At 51.3% G+C, this 21,565-nt stretch overlaps 9 protein-coding genes across 9 annotated transcripts; 6 read left to right on the top strand and 3 right to left on the bottom strand.

Annotated features, from left to right (window-relative positions):
• Positions 1-330: 330 nt before the first annotated feature.
• Positions 331-1,835, top strand: N7489_002082 (uncharacterized protein; the record flags this gene model as incomplete). Its single annotated transcript, XM_056707837.1, has 2 exons — positions 331-510; positions 573-1,835. The coding sequence occupies 2 exons, from the start codon at positions 331-333 to the stop codon at positions 1,833-1,835; spliced, it is 1,443 nt and encodes a 480-aa protein (XP_056572139.1).
• Positions 1,836-1,983: 148 nt separating this feature from the next.
• On the bottom strand, positions 1,984-3,510 carry N7489_002083 (uncharacterized protein; the record flags this gene model as incomplete). Its single annotated transcript, XM_056707838.1, has 5 exons — positions 1,984-2,171; positions 2,259-2,424; positions 2,494-2,792; positions 2,850-3,178; positions 3,224-3,510. The coding sequence occupies 5 exons, from the start codon at positions 3,508-3,510 to the stop codon at positions 1,984-1,986; spliced, it is 1,269 nt and encodes a 422-aa protein (XP_056572140.1).
• A 1,212-nt stretch (positions 3,511-4,722) lies between these two features.
• N7489_002084 (Zn(II)2Cys6 transcription factor) lies at positions 4,723-6,139 on the top strand (the record flags this gene model as incomplete). Its single annotated transcript, XM_056707839.1, has 3 exons — positions 4,723-4,783; positions 4,840-5,294; positions 5,360-6,139. 3 exons carry the CDS (start codon positions 4,723-4,725, stop codon positions 6,137-6,139), a joined length of 1,296 nt encoding a protein of 431 aa, XP_056572141.1.
• Positions 6,140-6,178: 39 nt separating this feature from the next.
• On the bottom strand, positions 6,179-7,896 carry N7489_002085 (putative general amidase; the record flags this gene model as incomplete). The annotated part of the gene is made up of 3 exons (XM_056707840.1): positions 6,179-6,294; positions 6,345-6,429; positions 6,481-7,896. The coding sequence occupies 3 exons, from the start codon at positions 7,894-7,896 to the stop codon at positions 6,179-6,181; spliced, it is 1,617 nt and encodes a 538-aa protein (XP_056572142.1).
• Positions 7,897-8,267: 371 nt separating this feature from the next.
• On the top strand, positions 8,268-9,613 carry N7489_002086 (M20 family metallopeptidase; the record flags this gene model as incomplete). The annotated part of the gene is made up of 3 exons (XM_056707841.1): positions 8,268-8,357; positions 8,407-8,792; positions 8,854-9,613. 3 exons carry the CDS (start codon positions 8,268-8,270, stop codon positions 9,611-9,613), a joined length of 1,236 nt encoding a protein of 411 aa, XP_056572143.1.
• A 284-nt stretch (positions 9,614-9,897) lies between these two features.
• On the top strand, positions 9,898-11,438 carry N7489_002087 (uncharacterized protein; the record flags this gene model as incomplete). The annotated part of the gene is made up of 4 exons (XM_056707842.1): positions 9,898-10,005; positions 10,066-10,247; positions 10,321-10,796; positions 10,843-11,438. The coding sequence occupies 4 exons, from the start codon at positions 9,898-9,900 to the stop codon at positions 11,436-11,438; spliced, it is 1,362 nt and encodes a 453-aa protein (XP_056572144.1).
• Positions 11,439-13,223: 1,785 nt separating this feature from the next.
• N7489_002088 (M28 family metallopeptidase) lies at positions 13,224-14,759 on the top strand (the record flags this gene model as incomplete). The annotated part of the gene is made up of 2 exons (XM_056707843.1): positions 13,224-13,301; positions 13,356-14,759. 2 exons carry the CDS (start codon positions 13,224-13,226, stop codon positions 14,757-14,759), a joined length of 1,482 nt encoding a protein of 493 aa, XP_056572145.1.
• Positions 14,760-15,281: 522 nt separating this feature from the next.
• On the bottom strand, positions 15,282-16,496 carry N7489_002089 (alpha/beta fold hydrolase; the record flags this gene model as incomplete). The annotated part of the gene is made up of 1 exon (XM_056707844.1): positions 15,282-16,496. One exon carries the CDS (start codon positions 16,494-16,496, stop codon positions 15,282-15,284), a length of 1,215 nt encoding a protein of 404 aa, XP_056572146.1.
• A 525-nt stretch (positions 16,497-17,021) lies between these two features.
• N7489_002090 (uncharacterized protein) lies at positions 17,022-21,153 on the top strand (the record flags this gene model as incomplete). Its single annotated transcript, XM_056707845.1, has 2 exons — positions 17,022-17,066; positions 17,209-21,153. The coding sequence occupies 2 exons, from the start codon at positions 17,022-17,024 to the stop codon at positions 21,151-21,153; spliced, it is 3,990 nt and encodes a 1,329-aa protein (XP_056572147.1).
• Between the last annotated feature and the right edge of the window lie 412 nt (positions 21,154-21,565).

A 21,565-nucleotide genomic window follows, 5' to 3' on the forward strand; every position in this document is an offset into this window, starting at 1 on the left:
ACACATAGTATTTAGCCTTATCATATTCATCAGTAGCTACGGTTGAGTAGACTTAGCTATATCTGAGTTTTATTAAACTATAGTCTTGGGCTTCCAAGACGTTTGATGTCGTTGTCTAGTAGTAAAACTGGTGGGCCGCGTGTAGCGCAGCACCAAAAGTCTAGAATATAATAAAAGCAAAGTGCCCCTAATTATCACACCGTAAGCTCACTGTCATCGTGCAATTAAAGGAAAAATGGATCTGAAGAGCCTGACACGAGTATATGTGGGATTACAATCCCCTCCCAACCCTCCTCCCCTCTTGCATCCCAGCCACGTCGATAGGGGAAAATGGCTCCACAAGTAATCCCTCTACACTCTAAGGACGATACGTGGATGAATCGAGGCATCGCCCTCGAATTCACCCTGTGTTTTGACCATGTCCTGGATCCAGAGCATCTCCGTTGGTCCCTGCATCGCTTGATGGAAATCGGGGACTGGAAGAAGCTGGGTGCTCGCTTACGTCTGAATGTACGTACTACATCGCAATTCCTTTGACTCTCTTCCTAGCGCTGATTGGGATGTTTGTATAGTCTACTGGCAAACTTGAATACCATATCCCCGAGAAATACAACGTAAAATGCCCTGGATTCACGTTCTCCACCGCCATGCATGATTCAAGTCTCGATGACCTGTCTTATTCAAAACTGCCACGCGCGACAAAATCCCCGACTGTGTTCCCTTTTACGACGGCAGATCTCGACAACCTCCTTTTCACACCCGATTCACCGAAACGGCTTGAAGACTGGATATGCGCAGATCGTCCACAGCTTGATATCCGCCTCGTAACCTTCCAAGATGCCACCCTGTTGAAGCTGGCATGGCTGCATACCTTTATGGATGCCTCTGGGCGCGCAAGCCTGCTCAACGCGTGGACCGCCGTTCTTCGCGGCTGCGAGGATGAAGTCCCGGCATTCTGTGGATTTTTGCAAGACCCCTTAGCAGATTTGGATGCGCAGCCTCTAATGGAGTGGTTCGTGCGGTCACGGTGGATGTTAGTGATTTTGCAATGGATTGGGCCACTGTTGCTCGTGATTCGGTGGATGTGGGAAATGATACCATACCCCAAGCACGAATTCCGAATGGTGTGTATTCCCGGGTCGGTCGTGACGCAGATGCGAGAGTCGGCCATGCAGGAGTTATCCGTGGGCGATGACGGCACCGGCAAAACACCGTTTGTGAGTGAAAGCGATGTCCTCGTGGCATGGTGGGCGCAGTGCATTATCCGATCCATCCGACCGTCACTGCAAACTCCCATTACGATCCTGAACATTTTCAACATTCGGCCTGTGTTTCCGAAACATTTCCCCGGGGGTACTGCCTATATCGGAAATGCATGGCTGACTGCACATACGATCCTTTCTTCTGCCCAGATGCTCGAGCGGCCTGTTAGTTATCTGGCTTCCAAGCTGCGGCACTCTCTTCTAGAGCAGCGCTCCAAAGACCATATTATGGCTTACGCAGCCGCTCAGAAAAAAGGCATGGACAAGGCTGGAGGTACACTTGCGTCGGCGATGGGTCTATCGAACATGTTAATTCACTGCTCGAACTGGCAACAGGCGAGGTTTTTCAACGTTGACTTCTCGTCTGCGGTCGTAGGCCCAGTTGATGAAAAGGCCCGGTCAGTTGGGAAACCGTCATTGATCGTACCAAACACGATGTACCGATGGCCCATGCTAATCAATACGGGTTCGGTAATTGGGAAGGATGCGGATGGGAACTGGTGGTTGACGTGGCACCTGAAAAGGGAGACGTGGAGAAACATTGAGAAGCAACTGGCTGAAATATCAATATAACCACAATGAGGTAATCACTGTATTTTCTCCCGAAGGCAACTGGAATAACCTTATATATCTGTGCCACATTCTTCCATGCAAGTGCCTTTTTCTTTAGCGTCGCTAGTCAACGACGTTCACATATTCGCGGCGGTAGAGAACATCGGAGTTAAGAGCAAGTTAATTTACCCGTTAGCCAAGGGTCTTGCAGGAGCTCTTTGGCAGTTGCTCTCTCCTCGGGTATCCAGGTCAGTGCTCTTCGAATGAATCGAAGAAAGCCTGTGTTATCCTCCAAGCGGGTCTCCAGAGCTTCGATTGTCCGGTCGCATGGTATGGGTGCAAGGCCCAGCCATTTCCCTGTAGCAATGGTTAATATCGAGAGCAAGAAGCAGAAGCCTACTGCGGTCGTTTCTCCTTATTTACTCTATTGCAGGAGTAACATACCTTGCTCGTCCCAAAAATCGGCTTTCCTTTCTGGATTCCTGGCTAGGAACTCAGGGGGCGGCGGCCCCAGCGCGGCGATGAGTTGGGCCAGGTGAGCAGCGTCATAAAGATCGCCATCCTCATCACGGGCTGTAAACAGCTTTTTTGACTCCAGAAGGTCCCAAGCCTGCATCCATATTAGCCTGGGGCAAATAGGGCTAGATTTATGAATATTAACGATCATGTGATGACATACTGTAAGGCCAACGCTCCAAATATCGACAGGATAGCTCCATCCCACATAATGCAGTGTTTCCGGAGCGCGATATTCCAGAGGCATTATATCGCCACCGTGTGGTCCTGGTCCGATCCTGGCCTCGCCGAAATCCGATAGAAGCATGGGGCCTTCCTTAGGTCGCATCAGACGCGAGAGATAAATAAGCCGCGTTGGAGAGACCAGCTTGCGAGGCACCGGAGATGAGAATTCCCTTTCTTCGAAAGGTTTCAGCAGGTCGTTGTCATAGACGCCAAGGAGTAGGTTTCCAGGGTGCACATCTGTAGCGCGTCAGCAGGCAAACGGGACAAGAAATGGGTTGGATAGAAGCGCAGTACCAGTATGTACAACTTCTCCATGGGTATGAAGGAAATCCAATGCTTCAAGAAGCTCAATAATAGTACCCCTGACGAAGTCTTCATCGAATCCACCCCGTCGAAAGACCAACCTCATGTCACGCAAGCTCATTTGCGCAGGTTCGAAAACTAGAACAACATGTTTTCCTTGCGGACCAGTCATTTCAAAGGAATCCAACAATCTTCGTATATTACCTCGTCCTCGGTGTGAACTTTCTGCCATACGGCAAGCGATGTGATGATAAAAGGGAAGTTCACGGTGAACCAATGATGTATGGACATACAACTTCAGCGTAACATACTGATGATCTCTGCACACGTTAGCTGAGGGCCAAACTTAATATACAGACACTCACTTCAGATCCCTAGTCAGCCAACTAGTCGACGAAGTACCGAATCCGAGCTTTGCCATTATTTGATAGCGATTTTGAAAAACCTCTCCTAGCCGAGCTGGATAGAATCGGCCAACCTGATAATCAGGCAATTCCTCCTCTTCGACTGGTTGATCGACCTCGATGGTTCTGAAACCTGTGGTAGGGGGCGTTCGAGGCTTTTCTGGGGGACTTGCCACCGTTCTTTTACCACCAGACCTTGTTGCAAATGACTTCAAGGAAGATGTGACTGCAGTCCATAGGGGAGGCATTCTGAATTTCTGAAACAAGGCGGCGTGGATACACAACCCGTGGCGCCTCGAGTTTGACCGTAAGCCAATTGTAAGAGTAGATGTTTGACTAAAGAAAGATGCCATCGTCGGAAGGCATTGTCTAAGTGACTAGGCTGTGCATGACCAGATTTAAAGTGGTGTTGTCAAACGCGTCGCGAATCCGCAATGCGGACTTGCGTCATCCCTGATTTACCCGCGCGCCTCGCTGGCGGCTGGTATTAATATGCTATACTCTGTGCGCGAAAGATCGTGCTACCCCAGCTTCCCATATGGTTAAAAAGGGAGTAGAAAAGGAGGTATACCGGCGGAGGAATTTCCAGGGACAACCTATAGTTTCCAAAAGCTATTCCTTATATAAATAACGTCGGAATACCTAGAAATCAGGCTTAGGATAAAAGGCTTTGAATTCATCTTATTCATCGGTATCGGCATTAACTAATGTATACCACCGTTTTTCTATAGTGTCCTATAGTGTATTAACTTCCTCCTGGAACCTTTTATCCCACTTGGAAGGTTCTAGGAGGAAGTTAATACACTATAGGACACTATAGAAAAAAAGGTAACGATCGATCGTTCACAGGGGGGGAGCATTCCCCAGGCAGGTAGGCTAGCAGATAGGATAGTAGGCTGGCTGGTAGATAGGATAGTAGGGTAGGTAGGCTAGTAGGCTCTAGGATAGTCTCGGTGGAAGGCATGGCGGTTAAAATATTGTTGAAAGTGATAAAAACCGGTTGTAAAAGTGCTGACTATGAGAAACCAGCATACAAATTGACGTTCCAAGGTTGACATACAGAGTTTTTATTTGTGTGGGGATTCGGCTAACCCCAGCAAACTAGCCCTATACAAATCATGTGATTTACGGGTAGCTTCATAAGATCAGATTAAAGCCGGGGGAGGGTCAGGCCGATCACAGAATGTTGTACTAGGTAGTTATAGATGATTTCCAAGGTTTATCAGAACCTTCCAAGGTTGGAAGTAGGACAGCCAATCCACGGTAATTGCGCGGTGGGTCACCCCCGCATTTGAGGAGTCCCCGTTCGGCCAATGCCAACGCTAAGATAGACAGGTGCAATGCTTATCACGAGACCTATGGGCTTTTTAAGTCAGGTATCGGTAGGTGACCTCAGGAGCTACTAGGTTACCTTACTATGAAAGGACCATATACACTACTAGACCCCCTCCATTTGCACCATGTCAACCTCAACCTGGAAGTCCAAAGCCCGAGTGCGCACCCGCACCGGCTGCTTTGAATGTCAGCACTAAATACAACCCGTGGACGCTTGGAGTGACTTAACTGACTTAAAATAGGTCGCAAACGCCGCAAGAAATGCGATGAGCAAAGACCAACGTGCCTAAGATGCGTCAGCCTTGGCTCTACCTGCACTTGGCCCACAACTACCACCCAGCTCATGGACGGCCGGAGGCGTGAAAGACGTCAATGGAATCCTAAGTGCCCAGGTTTATCAAATGACGATAAGGCCTTGTATACACATTTTGCGACAACCGTCATGCCGCGGCTTGTGCGACCGAATTGTCCATCTGTGTACAGTGATCAATCGCACATACTCCGACTAGCCCAGGAATTCTCTCCGCTGATGGCCATTATGATAGCCATTGCAGCTCTTGACCTCGGTGATGATGTACTCGCAATGCAGCACTACCTAGACTCACTGCGCAGTCTGCAAGATTGCATAATAGATGCCCCCGGAACCGGGAACGAAGACGGCTTATTGGCAACTACGATATGCCTATGTGTGTTCGAAGTAAGATCCTTTCTTTCTTATTTACATCATAATTTGTGCGTCCACCAGGGCTAATACAAATCAAGAATGCCCGGTCAGATGTACCCCCAAATATCGGTCTACATGCGAAGGCTGCTGGCGAGCTCCTTTGGCGACGACGCCCAGAAGAGACCATCGAATCTCCTTCCCAGCCAGCGGTGATATTTCAACGCACTTGTGTGGAGTCGTTTCTGTACCATAGTACGCTTACGATGCTGTTTACCCCCTCTCTGGATGCGACAGCGGGCAACATACCTCTGTATTTGGCCTTTGCAGTCAATGATGGACAGAATGTTGCACAACCTATCTTGGATGAACCTTATCAGTTCTTCATCATGATTGCAAATGTGACCCGCATCGCTCGGTTAGCCCGCGAACTAAACCAAGAAGAACGCCAGATGTGGACACGCCTTCAGAGTGACATGCTGCAATATGAGCGCCAGGATGATACCAGTAATCCCATGAGGAGGCTCTACTCACGAGCTGTCCGAATCTTGCTGCTTAAGAAAGATCATATGCGAACAACGTCAGAAAGAATATCCGAAATTAATTCCCTCTTGCGCGAAGGACTGAACATCTTGGAGCCGATAGACATTCCAAACTGCCTACTCAGTTATGCTCTATGGCCTGTGGCCGTGCTCGGTGCTGTTGCGGTGAATGCATATGAACAGCACATTATAAACAGCAAGGTTACCCCATCGGCTCGCTTGAGACGCGGGCAGGCAGTACGATTGCAAGAGCGACTGATGAATGTTTGGGCCTCGCCACGGGAACCCGAAGACATACTGCCGCTACAACAATTACAGTTATTGATGGAACCATCCTGAAACGACAGAGTATCATTTGCTACCTAATGGACCTAAATATCACTTGGCCAAAACTTCCTCCACAATCAGCGCATGCTGGATCAGCGTCTCGTCTCTCTGGCGACGACCGATAAGCTGCACGTGGCAGGGTGCATTTTCGACCTCTTTGGGAAGATCTGAGCTCAGTCAGCATATGTGATTGGGATGTATCCGGGATAAGCCTTACAAGGAGGATAATAGTTCACGTCGCGCACGAACTCGGCATCAGCGGTCTCCTGGGAGGAGCCATAGGGAATGACACATGCGGGATACTGGTCTTTGGGTTAGTGTAAATATTCACAAATGATACAAGGAAAACATACATCAACCACATTAGCAAGAACTGTGTATACTGGGACACCATAGGTGTCATGAGGGACTGCTGTGGTCTGATATCCCGGTCCGATAATCACATCCAGGTGGTTGTCGAGGAACACGCGGCGCATTTTAGCCGCGATCTCTGATTTAGAGGCGTTCAAGTCAAAGAATTCCCGCAAATTCGGTTCTTCTCCTTTTCCTTCCATGTCGAACGTAAATTGCAGAGACGGGATCGGGGGCTCGCCAGATTTCCGGATATGCTGCAAAGCTGTTTGGTCCGGGTCAATACGAAAGAAGCGGAATGCCAGGTCCGCAGCAGCTCCCACGAAGTCAATTTGTTTAGATAGATCCACAATTGGATGACCAGCATTTCTTAGCTTCTCGATGGCCATTGCGAGAGTGCGCTGCATATTTGGGTGCAATGGAGTTTGGGGATCTTCCGGCAAGACCCCGATTGTGAGCTGCGTGGGTGCTTTCACGGGCTGCATCCAGGGGAATCCTAGAGCCATGTCGTCCATATCATCGGAAGGTGCATCGAAGACCACTCGGAGAAGCATGTCTGCGTCGCGAACAGAATGGCACAGTGGCCCTGCGCATGGAGCAATCCCGGCCATCCCTGGTCTACCTGCGCTCGTCTGTCCGGCATAGGGCACGCGGCCGATACTAGGCTTGAAGCCCACGGTACCGCAGCAGAGTGCTGGAATGCGAATCGATCCAGCAATATCAGTGCCAATTCCTAGGATGGATCCACGCATCGCCACCAAAGCTCCTTCGCCTCCACTGCTGCCACCAGCCGTGAGGGTACTTCGGTGTGGGTTCCGCACACGTCCAAAGACATTGTTGTGGGAGTCCGCCGTCATCATTGTCTGGGGCACGTTGGTCTTCACGTACAGCACTGCCCCTGCTTCCAGAAGGATATCTACCAAGACAGAGTTCTGGGTGACAGGCTCACGATCCAAGAAAGAGGCAAATCCAAGAGAGGTCGGTACACCCTTGATGTTGAAGGTTTCCTTCATACTAATCGGAATACCGTGAAGTGGTCCAACAGGTTTTCCAGTAGACTTGATATGTGCGTCCAGCTCTTGCGCTCTAACAAGAGCCTCAGAGAACATAGTCTCCGTCAAGCATGAAGTCAACTGCTGCGCAATGGCAGCACGCTTGCAAAAGGCGGTGGTCACCTCAACGGCGCTGAGCTCTTGAGCAGCGAGCTTGACTCGTAGCGAGGTTGCATCAGGCAGCTCAGTAATGGCGAGCTCTTCTTTGCTAAGGATGCCACACTTCGAGGGAACATCGAGGATATCCAGCTCATTATTGTCGACTTGCTGGAGAATCTCTGTTGCAAGTCGCCATTCAGTGGGAATCTTAGCGTCTGCCTCGGCTTGTTTGGCAGCACACTTGTCTTGCCAAGTAAGATTGGTCATATTGTCCAGCTTTCCGAAGATGACTTGGGGTAAATGGGCGATGAACGATGTGGAGGCGATCGATTGCAAACGGTCGAAAGTGACAAATAGGAGAGCGGGGAAGCAAAAGCAGGAATCTGATATTCAGATCGAGATTGCGGACATCCGTCACATTTATACCCCGTACTCCCGAGGTCCGGTGCGGAGTGTGGGGGATAAGCCAATCAAATACTTTTGCGCCGACAAGGTAGCCCTGGAGGGTTCATCCGGCACACGGCAGATGCATCGGGCTGCGGCTATGTTTTATTTTTGTTGAAGTCGCATAAAAGAGCAATAATCACCATGAGCGATTAACTATTCGAAGCCTTCAAATCCAAGGACAAGAATTGACCATGGCTACACCATCCAAGAGCGCAGTCCAAACGGCCATCGACCAATATATTGATAGTTTAGCAAAGCCATTACGCATGCTAAATCAGAAGGTAAGTTCCCGGCTCTACGTAATATATTCTTTCTCACAATGAATCATAGATCCACGAAAATCCAGAACTGGCGCACGAGGAACACATTGCCCACGACGCCATCTGCGACTTCCTCCAATCCCAGGATATCCAGACAACGCGCCACGCCTATGGCCTCAGCACCGCTTTTGAGGCCAAAGCTGGCAATGGAGATGGTCGCTGTGTGAACTTCAACGCCGAGTATGATGCACTCCCCGGAATTGGCCATGCATGCGGTCACAACCTCATTGCAATTTCCAGCATTACCGGCTTTCTAGCCTTAGCATTTGCCATTCGCCAATTTGGTATTCCTGGCCATGTCCAGCTCCTGGGGACCCCGGCCGAAGAAGACGGCGGCGGAAAAATTGATCTGATTCGCTCTGGGGCGTACGAGAAAGCCGATGTGTCATTGATGATGTATGATAGTCCCGTCGTGTCGACACCAAAAAGCAAGTTATAAGCCGACTAACTGGCGCAGTCATCCATTCTCCGAGGAAGAATTCAGTAAAGACGTTCTTGGTATCGCCGGTCGCTCGTCAATTGCCTGCTACGACATCACAGCAGTCTATCGCGGCGTCAGCGCTCATGCTTCTGCCAGTCCATGGGAAGGAGTCAATGCCCTTGATGCCCTAGTCATGGCCTACAACAGCATCTCCATGCTACGCCAGCAGATGAAGCCTGATGAACGAGTTCATGGCGCAATTCTCGAGGCGCCCACCGTTACCAACGCAATTCCCGAGCTCACGCGCACCAAATATTCGATCCGCAGTCCGACAGTGAAAGGCGCAAGGGCATTGGGAGACCGCGTACGGAAGTGCCTGGAGTCAGGTGCTCTTTCCAGCGGGTGTACAGTAGAGCTGGAGGAAAATCAACTGTTTGCCGATTTGGTTGTGAACCCTCCCTTATGTGAAAGCTTCCAGGAATGTATGCGCGAGCAAGGAGAACGCATATTGGCCTACGATGAGATACAGATTCCAGGGTCCACTGATCAGGGGAATGTGTCGCAGCTTATTCCGGCCCTGCATGGCATCATTGGGATCCCGGTAAGTGATGGGGCTAAGAACCATACGCGGCAGTTCACTGCGGCAGCCGGCACGAGCGTTGCACACCAGAGAATGGTCACTGCTGGAAAGGCCATGGCGGTAACCGGGTGGAAGCTGCTGGTGAATGAGGAGTTCTATGGCAATGTACGCAATGCTTTTACCGAAGCGAGCGGCCGGACCGGGACTCGTTCGTAGGCCTTCCCCGGTTTGTCTCCACAATCTCCGCGACCATGGGTAAGTGGGGCACGTTGATAGCCAATCAGGGGTAATTGCGCTGCGGGACGAACAACCTTGGAAAACTTTCCCCAGATCTTGGTATCATTTGAGTTCATAGGTACATAGCAGGCATCCGTGAATGTATCACCAATGTATGTATCTATGTTGGTACTGACGGATGGGAATAAACACAAAAGACATTATAAATACCATGATATCTCTCCCTGTCCGATACTTTTCATCCTAACAGTTTGCCTACAATCATGACATCCGTTGACCCCAAGACAAAACCATCATGTCCCCCAGAGGAACCGAAGCGAGAGATTTCTCTAGGGAGCATCACCAACGTCACCCCTGAGGAGTCTCGCCGAGTACGAAGAAAAGTTGATTTCATCATTCTACCAATACTTGGATTCTGTTACTTTCTCCAGTTCCTGGACAAACAAACACTGAGCTATGCCAGCTTGTTGGGAATGATTGAAGACACGCACCTAGAGGGCACACAATTCTCATGGACAGCCTCGGTGTTTTACTTTGGATATATTTTCTGGTCGTACCCAGCAATGTACCTGTTGGTGCGTTTGCCAATTGGAAAGTACTTAAGTGCCACAGTGTACGTATTGCCTCGCTTCTGAGCTTCTGTGAATCCAGACAGAGGAACCATACTAACAATTCACATTCTATAGACTCCTCTGGGCCGCTGTCCTGATGTGCCATGCAGCCTGCCACAACTTCACAGGCCTGGTCATCACCCGATTCTTTCTCGGTGCCCTCGAAGCATCCATTGCCCCAGGATTCTCCCTTATAACTGGCATGTGGTACACACGACGCCAGCAGCCTCTCCGGTACGGGCTGTGGTTTGCCGGTGGTTCCATAGCCTCCTTGTTCGGAGGTTTGCTTTCCTACGGTATCGGACACCTTGACAGTGGCCTAACTGCGTGGCAATATTTGTTCCTTATTTTCGGCGCCGTGACTGCTCTATGCGGGATTATAATGCTTGCCTTTCTCCCGGACACACCGTCCAAAACCTTCTGGTTGACCCCCGAGGAGCGATCTACCGCAATAAACAACGTCACGGCTGATGACCAGGCCGGCACAAAGGGCTCCTACAAGATGTCGCAGGTAGTGGAAGCCCTGAGAGACCCGGTGACCTGGTTCCTAAGTCTGTATACCTTCTGCGTGAACATCGCCAACGGGGGGGCTGACAGCCTTTGGGTCGCTTGTTGTGCAAGGATTCGGATACGAAGGTCTTCAAGCCCTCTTGATCCAAATGCCCACTGGCGGTGCCCAGCTATGCTTCGTGATCATAAGTGCCGTGCTGTGTTCGTCAATTCCCAACATCCGCACGCTGACTATGATGGGACTTACGCTCACCAGCCTGCTGGGAATGGTGCTCATGTACGCTCTGGAGGATAGCAATCAAGCTGGCCGCATGGCAGGTTTCTGTCTCAGCCTGGCTTTCTCGGCCAATATGCCGATTGCCATGTCTTTGGTCACTAGTAATGTGCGCGGGTTCACCAAGCGGGCAGTGGTCAATGCAAGTCTTTTGGTGATGTATTGCGTGGGAAATATCGTTGGTCCACAATTCTTCAGTGTGACTGAGGCACCGAGGTATAGGAAGGGTATTACGGCTAGTCTGATTGGGTTTGGGCTGGGATTTTTCTGGGTGGTGTGTCTAAGACTGTATTTACAGTGGCAGAATAAGAAACGAGCCAGTGAAGTGGCATTGGATGTGCCACAAGAAGTGCTGCTTCTGGAGGATCGGACTGATTGGGAGACTCCAGGGTCTCAGTATGTTCTATAGGGAGACTGGAGGATACTGGCTTTTGTAGAGTTGCATGGTGATAGTCAACTCTGTGTACAATTTTATTGTATATTCAGTCCATTCCCATCTAGCTAGGCCGTCGATTCTTGACCTGCGTATCCAGCGATGTCGGCATATACGAACGCGAAATGGCCTTAATTTCTTGGGCTTACGGCAATGTACGCTACGTCTTTGTCGAAGTGAAAGTGGTGCGACTGAACTTGCAACTGTTATCGTAAGCAACCGGTTGTCATCAAGAATCGGGCTGGGACCGGGCCGGTGGCCATGCCAATCAGTGCTAATTGCGCTCGCGCCGCAGAGTCAGGAGACGCGATAACACCTAGAGCCAAGAAGCCACATGAATTATCTTTGTGTGGGATAGAGAAGGATTCAGTTATTGGGCAAACCTATGTCTAACGGGTCTCAAATACGGTAGTCCATAAGCCTCTTGAACCCCAGCCTCTATCTCTGGAATTGGCATTTCATGGGCAAATTCGGGATATATTTTCGCTCTACAACCTGTTCCGCTTCGGATATTCGATCAACCAGTCCTACACATACCTGATATTGATATGTCAAAAGGGGCCCGTTTGAGGCATCAATTTCATAGGTCATCAGATTCTAGAATTACATGCTGAGCCCCCCCCCCAACCCAACAGCCTTTGTACTCTGTACTGGGAATTGCCCTCCCTTCCTGAATTCTACCCTACAACTCCATGACTTACACCAGCCTACCCGGGCTCCCGTCCGAGTCATGAGGATCGATCGCATTATACCTGTCTAATACCGACATAAAATCATACCGTCTGGTCAATTCAACAATGCAGCGCTTCTCCGCATCGACCGGGTTTTCTTATCCGCAAACTCACTCAACATAGAAATCTTTCATGGCATTGCATCCCACGCCCGTCGAAGATGGTACAGTTTACCATAGTCGGGAGATGATATCCGTTCGCTCTATTGAGCTCACATGCTAGCGTTCCTGATCGCCTGGAAACCACCATGGTCCGCTGGGTCATATACGGAAAATGATACGCGAGAGAACGCTCTGGGGGAACCGAGATATCGCTGCAAGGCCGAAGATTAGCATTGGGTTGCCACTTATGTATAGCGAGATCGGACGGGGCCAGTGGATTGAAAAGGAGGTGCATGATTTCGTCTACGGTGAAGGGCCAACTCCGTTCTTTGATAATTGTCGTTGTGATACTCCGTATGGAGTTAGAATTCTGAAGGATGTATCTGAGCCTGATTTTGAACGCCCGAATGTGAATTGGGACGATATGATTGAAATGGGCATTACCAAAGAGGATGATTTTAATGCTCCACAGCAATACTAACCTCTAATAAGCAGTCGGCTAAGTTAGCCATCGACCTTCGGTATCTGGTCATGATATCCAAATAGACGGATTAATGCAAATCCGTTACGAATACGGACTAAACAATTAGTCTTAAGGTTTATAGTGCTGGACAATGAGCGCAACCCCCCGCAATAATGTTATCTATCCCTAGTACCTTCCCGCCTCCAATGCCTTGGCACTGTAACCTCAGCCGTGATGTTATCAAGTGCCGTCGGGGTTCCGCCTGCAGAACAATAGCCGGCCCTATGAAATTGCTTCCCCCTCTGCCAAGTGCAGCAAGCCAGGCTCTTGGCTTACCCCTCGGGCCCCTGCCAATCACGCACCATTGCACTCTATCGTCGCGTGATGGTCACAAACAATATGAAGAACAGGTATAAAAACACCGTCCCTACCCCGGGATGGGTATCGATCCACGCATTACTTAACAATGAAGTGGTCTTTGTTCATAACCCACCTGTCTGTGGCCTTTGCTGAAGCTGGTCGGAGGAAGCCCCTTGTTTCACCGGTATGTATGCATGATGTATCCCCACCATCGTTATCAAGTAGTCTAACTTATTAGGATGAATTCCCCTCTGCCATTCGGTTGAAGGACCTCCTGAAGGGGACCCAACAGCTTGAGGATTTCGCTTATGCGTATCCCGAGCGTAACCGTGTCTTTGGCAGTGCAGCACACAATGATACTGTTGACTACATTTATCGCGAGTTGAAGAAGACTGGCTACTATCATGTGTGGAAACAGCCACAAGTGCACACATGGACTACTGCAAAGACCTCCCTGACGTTCGATGGCGAGTCCATCGAGGCGACTGCCATGACATACAGTCCCAGTGCTGATGTTACTGCGGAGATGGCAGTGGTCTCGAACCTCGGATGCAGTGCATCAGACTATCCGAGTGGGGTGGCTGGTGGAATTGCCCTAGTCCAGCGTGGAGAATGTAGTTTCGGAGAAAAGTCGGTTCTGGCTGCTGCGGCCAAGGCGTCTGCGGTGATCATCTATAACAACGAGGCAGGGCCTGTTAGTGGAACGCTGGGTGGAGTAACCAATGAACTCGGCCCTTATGCCGCCATTGCTGGAATCTCCGATGTCGATGGCAAGACTCTACTCGATGCGGCAGCGAAGGGCGCCGTCACTCTGTCTGTTTCGATAGACAGCAGAGTCGAGAATCGCACCACGTTCAACGTGATTGCCGAGACAAAGGGTGGTGATCACAATAACGTCGTCTCACTAGGAGGTCACACCGACTCAGTCGATGCCGGTCCCGGTATCAACGATGATGGCTCTGGTGTCATCAGCAACCTCGTGGTCGCAAAAGCGTTGACGCGATTCTCTGTCAAAAATGCCGTGAGGTTCTTCTTCTGGACGGCGGAGGAGTTCGGCCTGTTGGGTAGCGAGTACTACACCTCGCACCTGGATGCTGATGAGCTAGCGAAGATCAGGCTGTACCTCAACTTCGATATGATTGCCTCACCCAATTACGCACTCATGATCTATGATGGCGACGGAGATGCCTTCAATCAGACTGGACCAGCGGGTTCCGCTGAGATCGAGGCTTTGTTTGAAGACTATTACAAATCCAAGAAGCTACCGTATATCCCAACCGCATTCGATGGCCGCTCCGACTATGATGGTTTCATCTCTCGTGGGATTCCCGCCGGTGGCATTTTCACTGGTGCTGAAGGCGCCAAGACCGAAGAAGAGGCGAAACTGTTCGGAGGCGAAGCAGGCGTAGCCTACGACGTGAATTATCATGCTGCCGGGGATGACTTCAAAAATCTCAACCACGAGGCATTCCTGATTAATTCAAAGGCTACTGCTTTCGCTGTTGCAAAATACGCCAATAGCCTTGCTTCGATCCCCCGACACAGTGCAACACCCACCAAGCGGGTGGTCAAGAAAAGAGCACCTCGGTCGCATGCGCACACTAAGAACACTGGATGTTTCCATTCTCTGGTCGAGATTTAATAGGTGAACACACCTATTACTGAATATGTACCTAGGTGGCTAGGTGGTCACCAATGTTGTTATATAAGTATTCAATTCTGTCTGTCTCTTCACTGATTACAATTGTCGTTAACGACGAGTACCTCATATACTCTGTCAAATATGGCATTCGGCGTTGTGATTTCAGTTCGCACGAGTAGAGATACGTAGTAGGCACACAAATAGTACATATTTTGAGGATGTATTTGTATAGTATCGAAAGTATAGGTATGATCCTATAGGAAACGCCTAGCGCGGGAGACTAGACATGGTAATGTAGTATGGACCTCGGGACACAAAATGGCTCCCCAGTGCTATTCCTGAGGAGTCAACGCTCCTCTTATGCAAATCTAATATGTCCAGTTTTTTCAAATCATATTTCCTGTCATCCTAACTCTCATCATAATGTTCTTATATCTCCCCATAACCTTCTTTCTCAGTTCCCAATGGCTATCTACAAAGCACGTAGCGGTCCAATAGTGTATATGTATAGATTATAAGAACCTAGTCGCGCAGACCTCCGATTAGATCCAAAATCGCTCGTGCCACCTCTTCCGGACTTTCCTGGGGTGTCCAATGCCCAACCCCATCCACAAGCCGAAAGACACGCAGGTCAGCGCACGAAACCCCGTTCTTCATCTTCTCGATAGCACCAGGCTCCTGATAATTACCCCAGTCTAGCTTGCCCGAGACAAAAGCACAAGGCGGCTCGAGCTTCTTCCCAGCAAAGACGTCAAGATCCTTTGTGTACCGTCCTCCAGCAGCGGTCCGAACACGATACCAATTCAGCCCACCCTGGAAGCCCGTGCGACCATACTCACCCGCATAAACAGCGAGCTCCTCATCCGGCAACCACGAGTGCGAGGCCAGACCGTCGGACGGCTCATGCGCCATATCGCGCGCCACCGTTGCAGACATCGTCTCATTCAACGGCATGATATAATACCCAGGTAACTCAATCAGGTCAGCCGCAGACCACTTCCCCAGCGGATGTGGCCGATTCCCCGGCCACGAACCACTCTTTAGATGGAAGTATCCCCTCAAGAAGCGATGCATCTCGTCAGGCCCCAGGTCCGACATTTCAGGCCCAGCCTGCTTAGTCGAATAATACCACTTATAATGCTTACGGCCGAGCTCCGCAAGCGCGTCATGAATCCCCGCAGCAGCCGACCCCTCGGCACCACCCGCCCCACCTGCGACCACCGTATCAGACCCAGACCCAGCCGTGGCATCCGCATTCGCCGTGTTGAACGGTAAATCCGGGGCACCATTAAACGGATGGCTCATGAGCACAACGCTCTGAAAGAAATCTGGCCGCATTAGGGCGCACATGGCTGCCGATACAGCGCCGCAGTCGTGGCCGGCGACGCAGCGCACGGAGCGGTAGCCTAGCGCGTGCACGAGGAGCACAATATCACGCACTAGACCTGACAACGAGAATGTTGTCAGGTCGACGTCCTCATAGCTGCGTGTGTCCCAGCCTGTGGTGCGGCCAAAGCCGCGCTGGTCTGGGGCTACGGCGTAGAAGCCTGCTGCTGCTAGTTTGGGGAGCACACGACGCCATGAGTAGGCAATTTCTGGGAAACCATGGAGGAGGACGATTAGTGGTTTATTGTTGTGTGGGGTTTGACCGGCTTCTAGGATGTGGATATTTAGATCGTTGGTTTGGATGTTGCGGCTTGTTATGCCTTCAGGGAGGGGTAGAGGTAGAAGGGCCATTGTTGGGATTGGAAGCTGGATGGGATCTATGGGATATGTAGGAAAGGTATGAAGTACTTAAATAACATAACATACCAAGCAACCTTAGTTATGCCTGTAAACCCCATAATACGCTAAAAAGGGCAGGTCCACAAAGGCGGTAAAGTGTGTACCTGACCCATCAAAGTCATGACGCAAGTTCCTCTCCATCTCGGATCTGCCTGGATCTGGACTTTTTATCTTTTTTTCTTTTCCTTTCTTCCCTTCCAGCTCTCGTTACCTGGCGTTGCCTTCCTATCTCCTTGTTCTTCACCGGTTCTAACTTGGTCGATCACTCCCGAGTTGCTCCCCTTCAACCTCTCTGTTTCCCTGTTTCCCAGTTTCCCAGATTCCACTTCTTCCTATAGCTACCCATCGCAACGCCATCTGGAGATCCACATTCACTTCATCCACCTTAATTCGGGATCCCGGCGCTGCACCAAGCAGTGTCCGGCCATCCGATAATTGACCTGCTCCAGTCCCCCAAAGGCCCCAAGACTCGGAACAATGGTTTTCGGTCGTCGCAAGAGAAGTGCCTCTGTCCATCACCAGGTGAGTTCCACGGGTCGAATATCGAGAATAGCAGAGTTCCCTATCTGCAAATGGGTCCCGTTGCAGCATTTGATGCATCCCGACGGGTACCTGCAACCTATGCATGAAAATGAAACTGACAGCTCTCCTTCCTTCCCACTAGCCACTTTCCAGTCCCGCCGCGCAATCCGCCCAGTCCGCCGCCAGCCATGCGTTCCTGAAATCACAACCCTCCACAACCAGCTTGTCCTCCGCGGCGGCAGCAGCAGCACTCCGCAACTGCACACCCACGCCGACCCCCATTGAAAATGTCCAGACCAAACGCATGGTCCAGCGGCGCAGCTCGACCCAGTCGCAGGTCAATCCCGTTGGCGGACGCCGTTCGGCCAGCGTGAGTGGGACGCTACGCCGCTCCAGTAGCAATGGTTCGATGAGCGCACGTACCTTTCGCGATCAGTCCCCCCATCGCCCAGCTACTAGCTCCGGGCCCCTCGGGCCCGCAGCTCCACCCGTGGATGTACCTCCATTACCTGCTCTCCCGACGCAGTTTTCGTCGCGGAAACTGCCAAATCGACGTGCAATGAGTGTGGAGCCATCGATGCGTTCGCCTCCATCCTCTCCGCCGCGCTCTGGGATGAGGGGCGTCGATCGGGAACATGGGCGAGGATCTCCGATTCAGCTAGCTACGCATCAACGTGTAACTGGTCTCGGGACCGTTCCAGAATTGGAACGCTCGGCGAGCCGGAATTCGGTCAATTTTTCGTATCCCATGGGATCGCGACCTACCTCGCCGATTGCGATATCTGGGAATAATCCGATGAGCCTCCACAATGCTATTCAAGAATCAATTGCTGAGGTATCTGACAAATTCCCTAAAGGGAAGCCTAGGGCACAGCCATCTGGCAGTCTAGAGGAAAGCCCGGTTGCCAACAAATCCGGTGGCACCGCGGGTGCTGCAGCCCAAGTGGTTAGCATACCAAAGGACGGCCCAGTTGCCAATGGTCGGACTGGGAAGGTGCGAAACTCGCTTATAGAGACCGATCCTCTAGACCAGTATACCAGTAACGCAGTACCTATTGTGGCCAGCGTCGAAAGTGAACACCGATCCTCCCGAGCTCTTCCTGAGCGGTGGCCATCCACCGTTCGAGAAGAAGAAGAGCCCGAAGATGACAACACGAATGTCGAAAATATTCCTACACGGCAAGGCAGAGATCGGATGACGAGTGCATCGCCAACTGCTGATCACGTAGAGGCAACGCCAGTGCCCTCGTCACCCTCGTCGGAACTGCAAATAGGGCAGCAGCCGCACCGTCAGTCAAGTAGTCCGGGTCGAACTGCACGGTTCTCCAGGTTGCTCTCTGTAGCTGGAGCTGGTGATCAAGTGCACCAGCCTCCGCCCAGATCAGTATCTCCCGTGAAATCGGCATTGAAACACCCACGAGGAACCTCCTTGTCGCCTGATGGGAGGGTTGGGGCAACCGCTCGAGTCCTACCACCGAGCGAGCTATCCGATGGTACCTCAGTGGCGTCTGATGAAGGATCCCGTGTTGACACCAGGAAGAAGCCTGTCAAGGTCAGCTTCGATGATGAGGCTGAGGTTGTCAATGCAGCAGCCAGCCCTCCTACCTCGCCGGAAAAATATACGCCTGATTCTCCACCCGGCGGTAAAGCCCAGCCCCGTATGAGTTGGCTTGGTGTTGGCAAGAAGAAGTCACCCGCGGATTTTGCAAGTGACGATGACTGGGATGTAGTCATCAAGCCCCGACAAGTTCTTCCATCTTTCGGTAGCATTCGGGGCAGCCGAGGCGGTGCCCTTCAAAGGTCGCCAATTCCAGATTTCAGTGACAATGAGTCCACCTCTTCATCTGCATCTGATGTAGCGCCAAGACCTGATATGTCGCTTTCAAATGAATACTTCCAACCACGCGGTTTGAGCACTCTGGAGCAGTTGTCTGTCAACGGCACTTTGCCTACTTCGCATTCGGATACCAGCCCTGAGACTAAGCAAGAGGGCAGAGTCACAGACGACATTACTGAGAAACACCCGTATTCTAGCGTGGGCTCAAAATTATCTGTGCCTGCTATTGCTGTTGAGCCTGCTACGCCCCCAGCAGACGGAACCAAGCAAAGTTTCGACATGAAGAGATCTAGCATGGACCAGTATAGGATTCCGGGTGGGTTCCCGCCCTCCAGCTCAGACCGCAGTCTCCGTTCGACTGCAAAGAATACTAGCACCCAGGCTGTGGCGAGCGCTGTTCCAAAACTGGACGACGTGGATACCGAGGAGGAGTCTGGTGATAGCGTCTACAGCGATGCAGCAGAAGACATGGACGGTGATGGCTTTGGATCCATCAACGCCATTGTTGATAGCCGGTCAGCTCCGAGGTCGGCACCGACTGAGGAGAATGCGAGCGAATCTCGGGACGCAACACCGAGGCCCGTAGGTCGAGCCGCCATCGTGGATAGTCAGTCACAAGATGTGACAACTCAGCCACTTGAGGAGGAGCGCTCCGTGACACCGACTCCAGGCTCCCTCAACCGTCTGGTAGAGGAACCCCCTGTCTCTTCGGCTGGCCATGTAATTGGTTCTGCATACCCGCTAGTGCCAATCCAGATGCAAAGCCGTATCACGACTGCTCAAAATGGCACCGTCCAAGCACAGCCCACCACGCGAGCTCGGCCTATGTCGGTGGATGTGAATTCCATGTCACGTATGCAAGATCCGCGGTGGTCGAGCAACGGTACTTCTCCGCGAGGTGGCAAGGCCAAACCGCGTCCACTGTCTCTGGGTCCGACATTGCACAATCTAGGAGGACAGACAGGTATCCCTGGCACTCTCCGCCGGAACATGTCGAATGGAAGTGATTCCTCAAGCAGTTTCAAACGCTCTTCTCCGCGCGGAGATCACCACTCTATGCGACGGACAATGAGAGCCGGTACTGCTAGTGCCAACGTTCGAGTCCAATCTCCAACGGAACACAACGAGTCTCCCCTTGAACATCGTCCTCTTTCATCTGGCTCCTCGAATGGCACCATGCGCAAGACTCTCCGAGGACCTACTGGAGGTGAGCGATATTCGTTCTTCTCGACTAACAAGAAGGCCCCGCCAAGAGCGAAGTTCACCAAGTCGCCCCCTAAGTCTGTGCGCACGACCCGGTTCGCAAATTCAGATGGCGAGGATGAAGCCCGGCCACAGGTCTTCACCAGTCGATTCGCAGATTCCAGCGATGAAGATGAGCCTGGAAACAATAAGCTACGTCCTGTCCGTGGTATCCCCCGCCCACAAGGTGCCGACGACGGTGACTCGACAGAGTTGGACGATAGTTCAGAAGAAAGCGCCCGGCAACAGGCGCAGCCAGTGCTTGCATCCCAGCCAGTGACCTCTTCATCGAAGAACGCAACGAATATGTCTGGAATGGCAGCTGTGGCCAAACAACGTGGCATGTCGCAAAGAGACTTGGAGGAGTTCATAATGGCTCCTCCCCGTGGCCGGAAGCCGGGACTTCTCGCCCGACTTGGCATCAAGAAATCCAAGAACCCGGATCATAGACTTCGCGAAGCTGAAAGCCCCTCGCGGAGAGACATACCCCTAGAGCGGTCGCGCCTGGAACTCGATCCGTTACGCGGCGACGGTATGGTTAATGGAAACCACGGCATCACAACAACCATAGTGTCTGCCGGGAATCCCGAGCCAAGTCGTCCGTCCAAGTTGGTGAAGAGAAACTCTAAACGCCAGTCGACAGGACCAGACCCTTGGCCCCTTCGCCCCAATTCCGAGGAAGAAGAGTCTCTCCAGCCAGTCGCGGAACAGCCATACAGCGCCCCTTCATCTGCTCTACAAACGCAGAATTCCGCACCGCCAGCAGATGGTGCAGGCGCGACACACAACGGAAGCATTGTTGTCAACGGGAATGGCGCTCACAGAGCGTCTCCAATTGCGAAGGGGACCGAGGCACCCCGCGACGGACCAGATCCGAATAATGACAGTACCTCCGAAGTCACGAACCCTGATGACCATGGGCCTTCGGCACGCGACGTCGTGATCGCTGGCTCGGGACGAAAGAAACGATTTCCTCTTCTTCGGAAGGCATTCGGTCTGCACGTTTGATCATATGTTGCAGGTCTGAAATGGCTTCTTTTACCTTTTGAGTCGGACAATTGAACAGATACCCATGTTTCACGTTCATTTCAAACGCTTTTCAATTCCGTTCTTCTCTGTTTCCCCTTTGCTATAAGGAAGACTTGTGGCCCACGATGGCTGCTGTTGTCTTTGCTTCAAAACTCGATTCCATCTTCGACAATATCTAATCTCTAATGACTGATATACGCCCTTTGGTTTGCTTCTTCTGGCTCACCCTTTCCTTTCTTTTTTCTACTTTGGCTGTGGCTTGTATTCCACTTTCCTCGCTCTCCTTGGGAAAAATTTGCCTAAAACTGGGCATTATACTCTCGCTCCTACTCTTTCTCTTCTTTCCTTCTATTTCTTTTTGATCTTCCGGTGTGGCCCATTGGAGTTGTTC

The sequence above is a fragment of the Penicillium chrysogenum genome, assembly GCF_028827035.1.
Source record: "Penicillium chrysogenum strain IBT 35668 chromosome Unknown utg000001l_segment0_segment0, whole genome shotgun sequence".
NCBI classification, from domain to species: Eukaryota; Fungi; Ascomycota; class Eurotiomycetes; order Eurotiales; family Aspergillaceae; genus Penicillium; species Penicillium chrysogenum.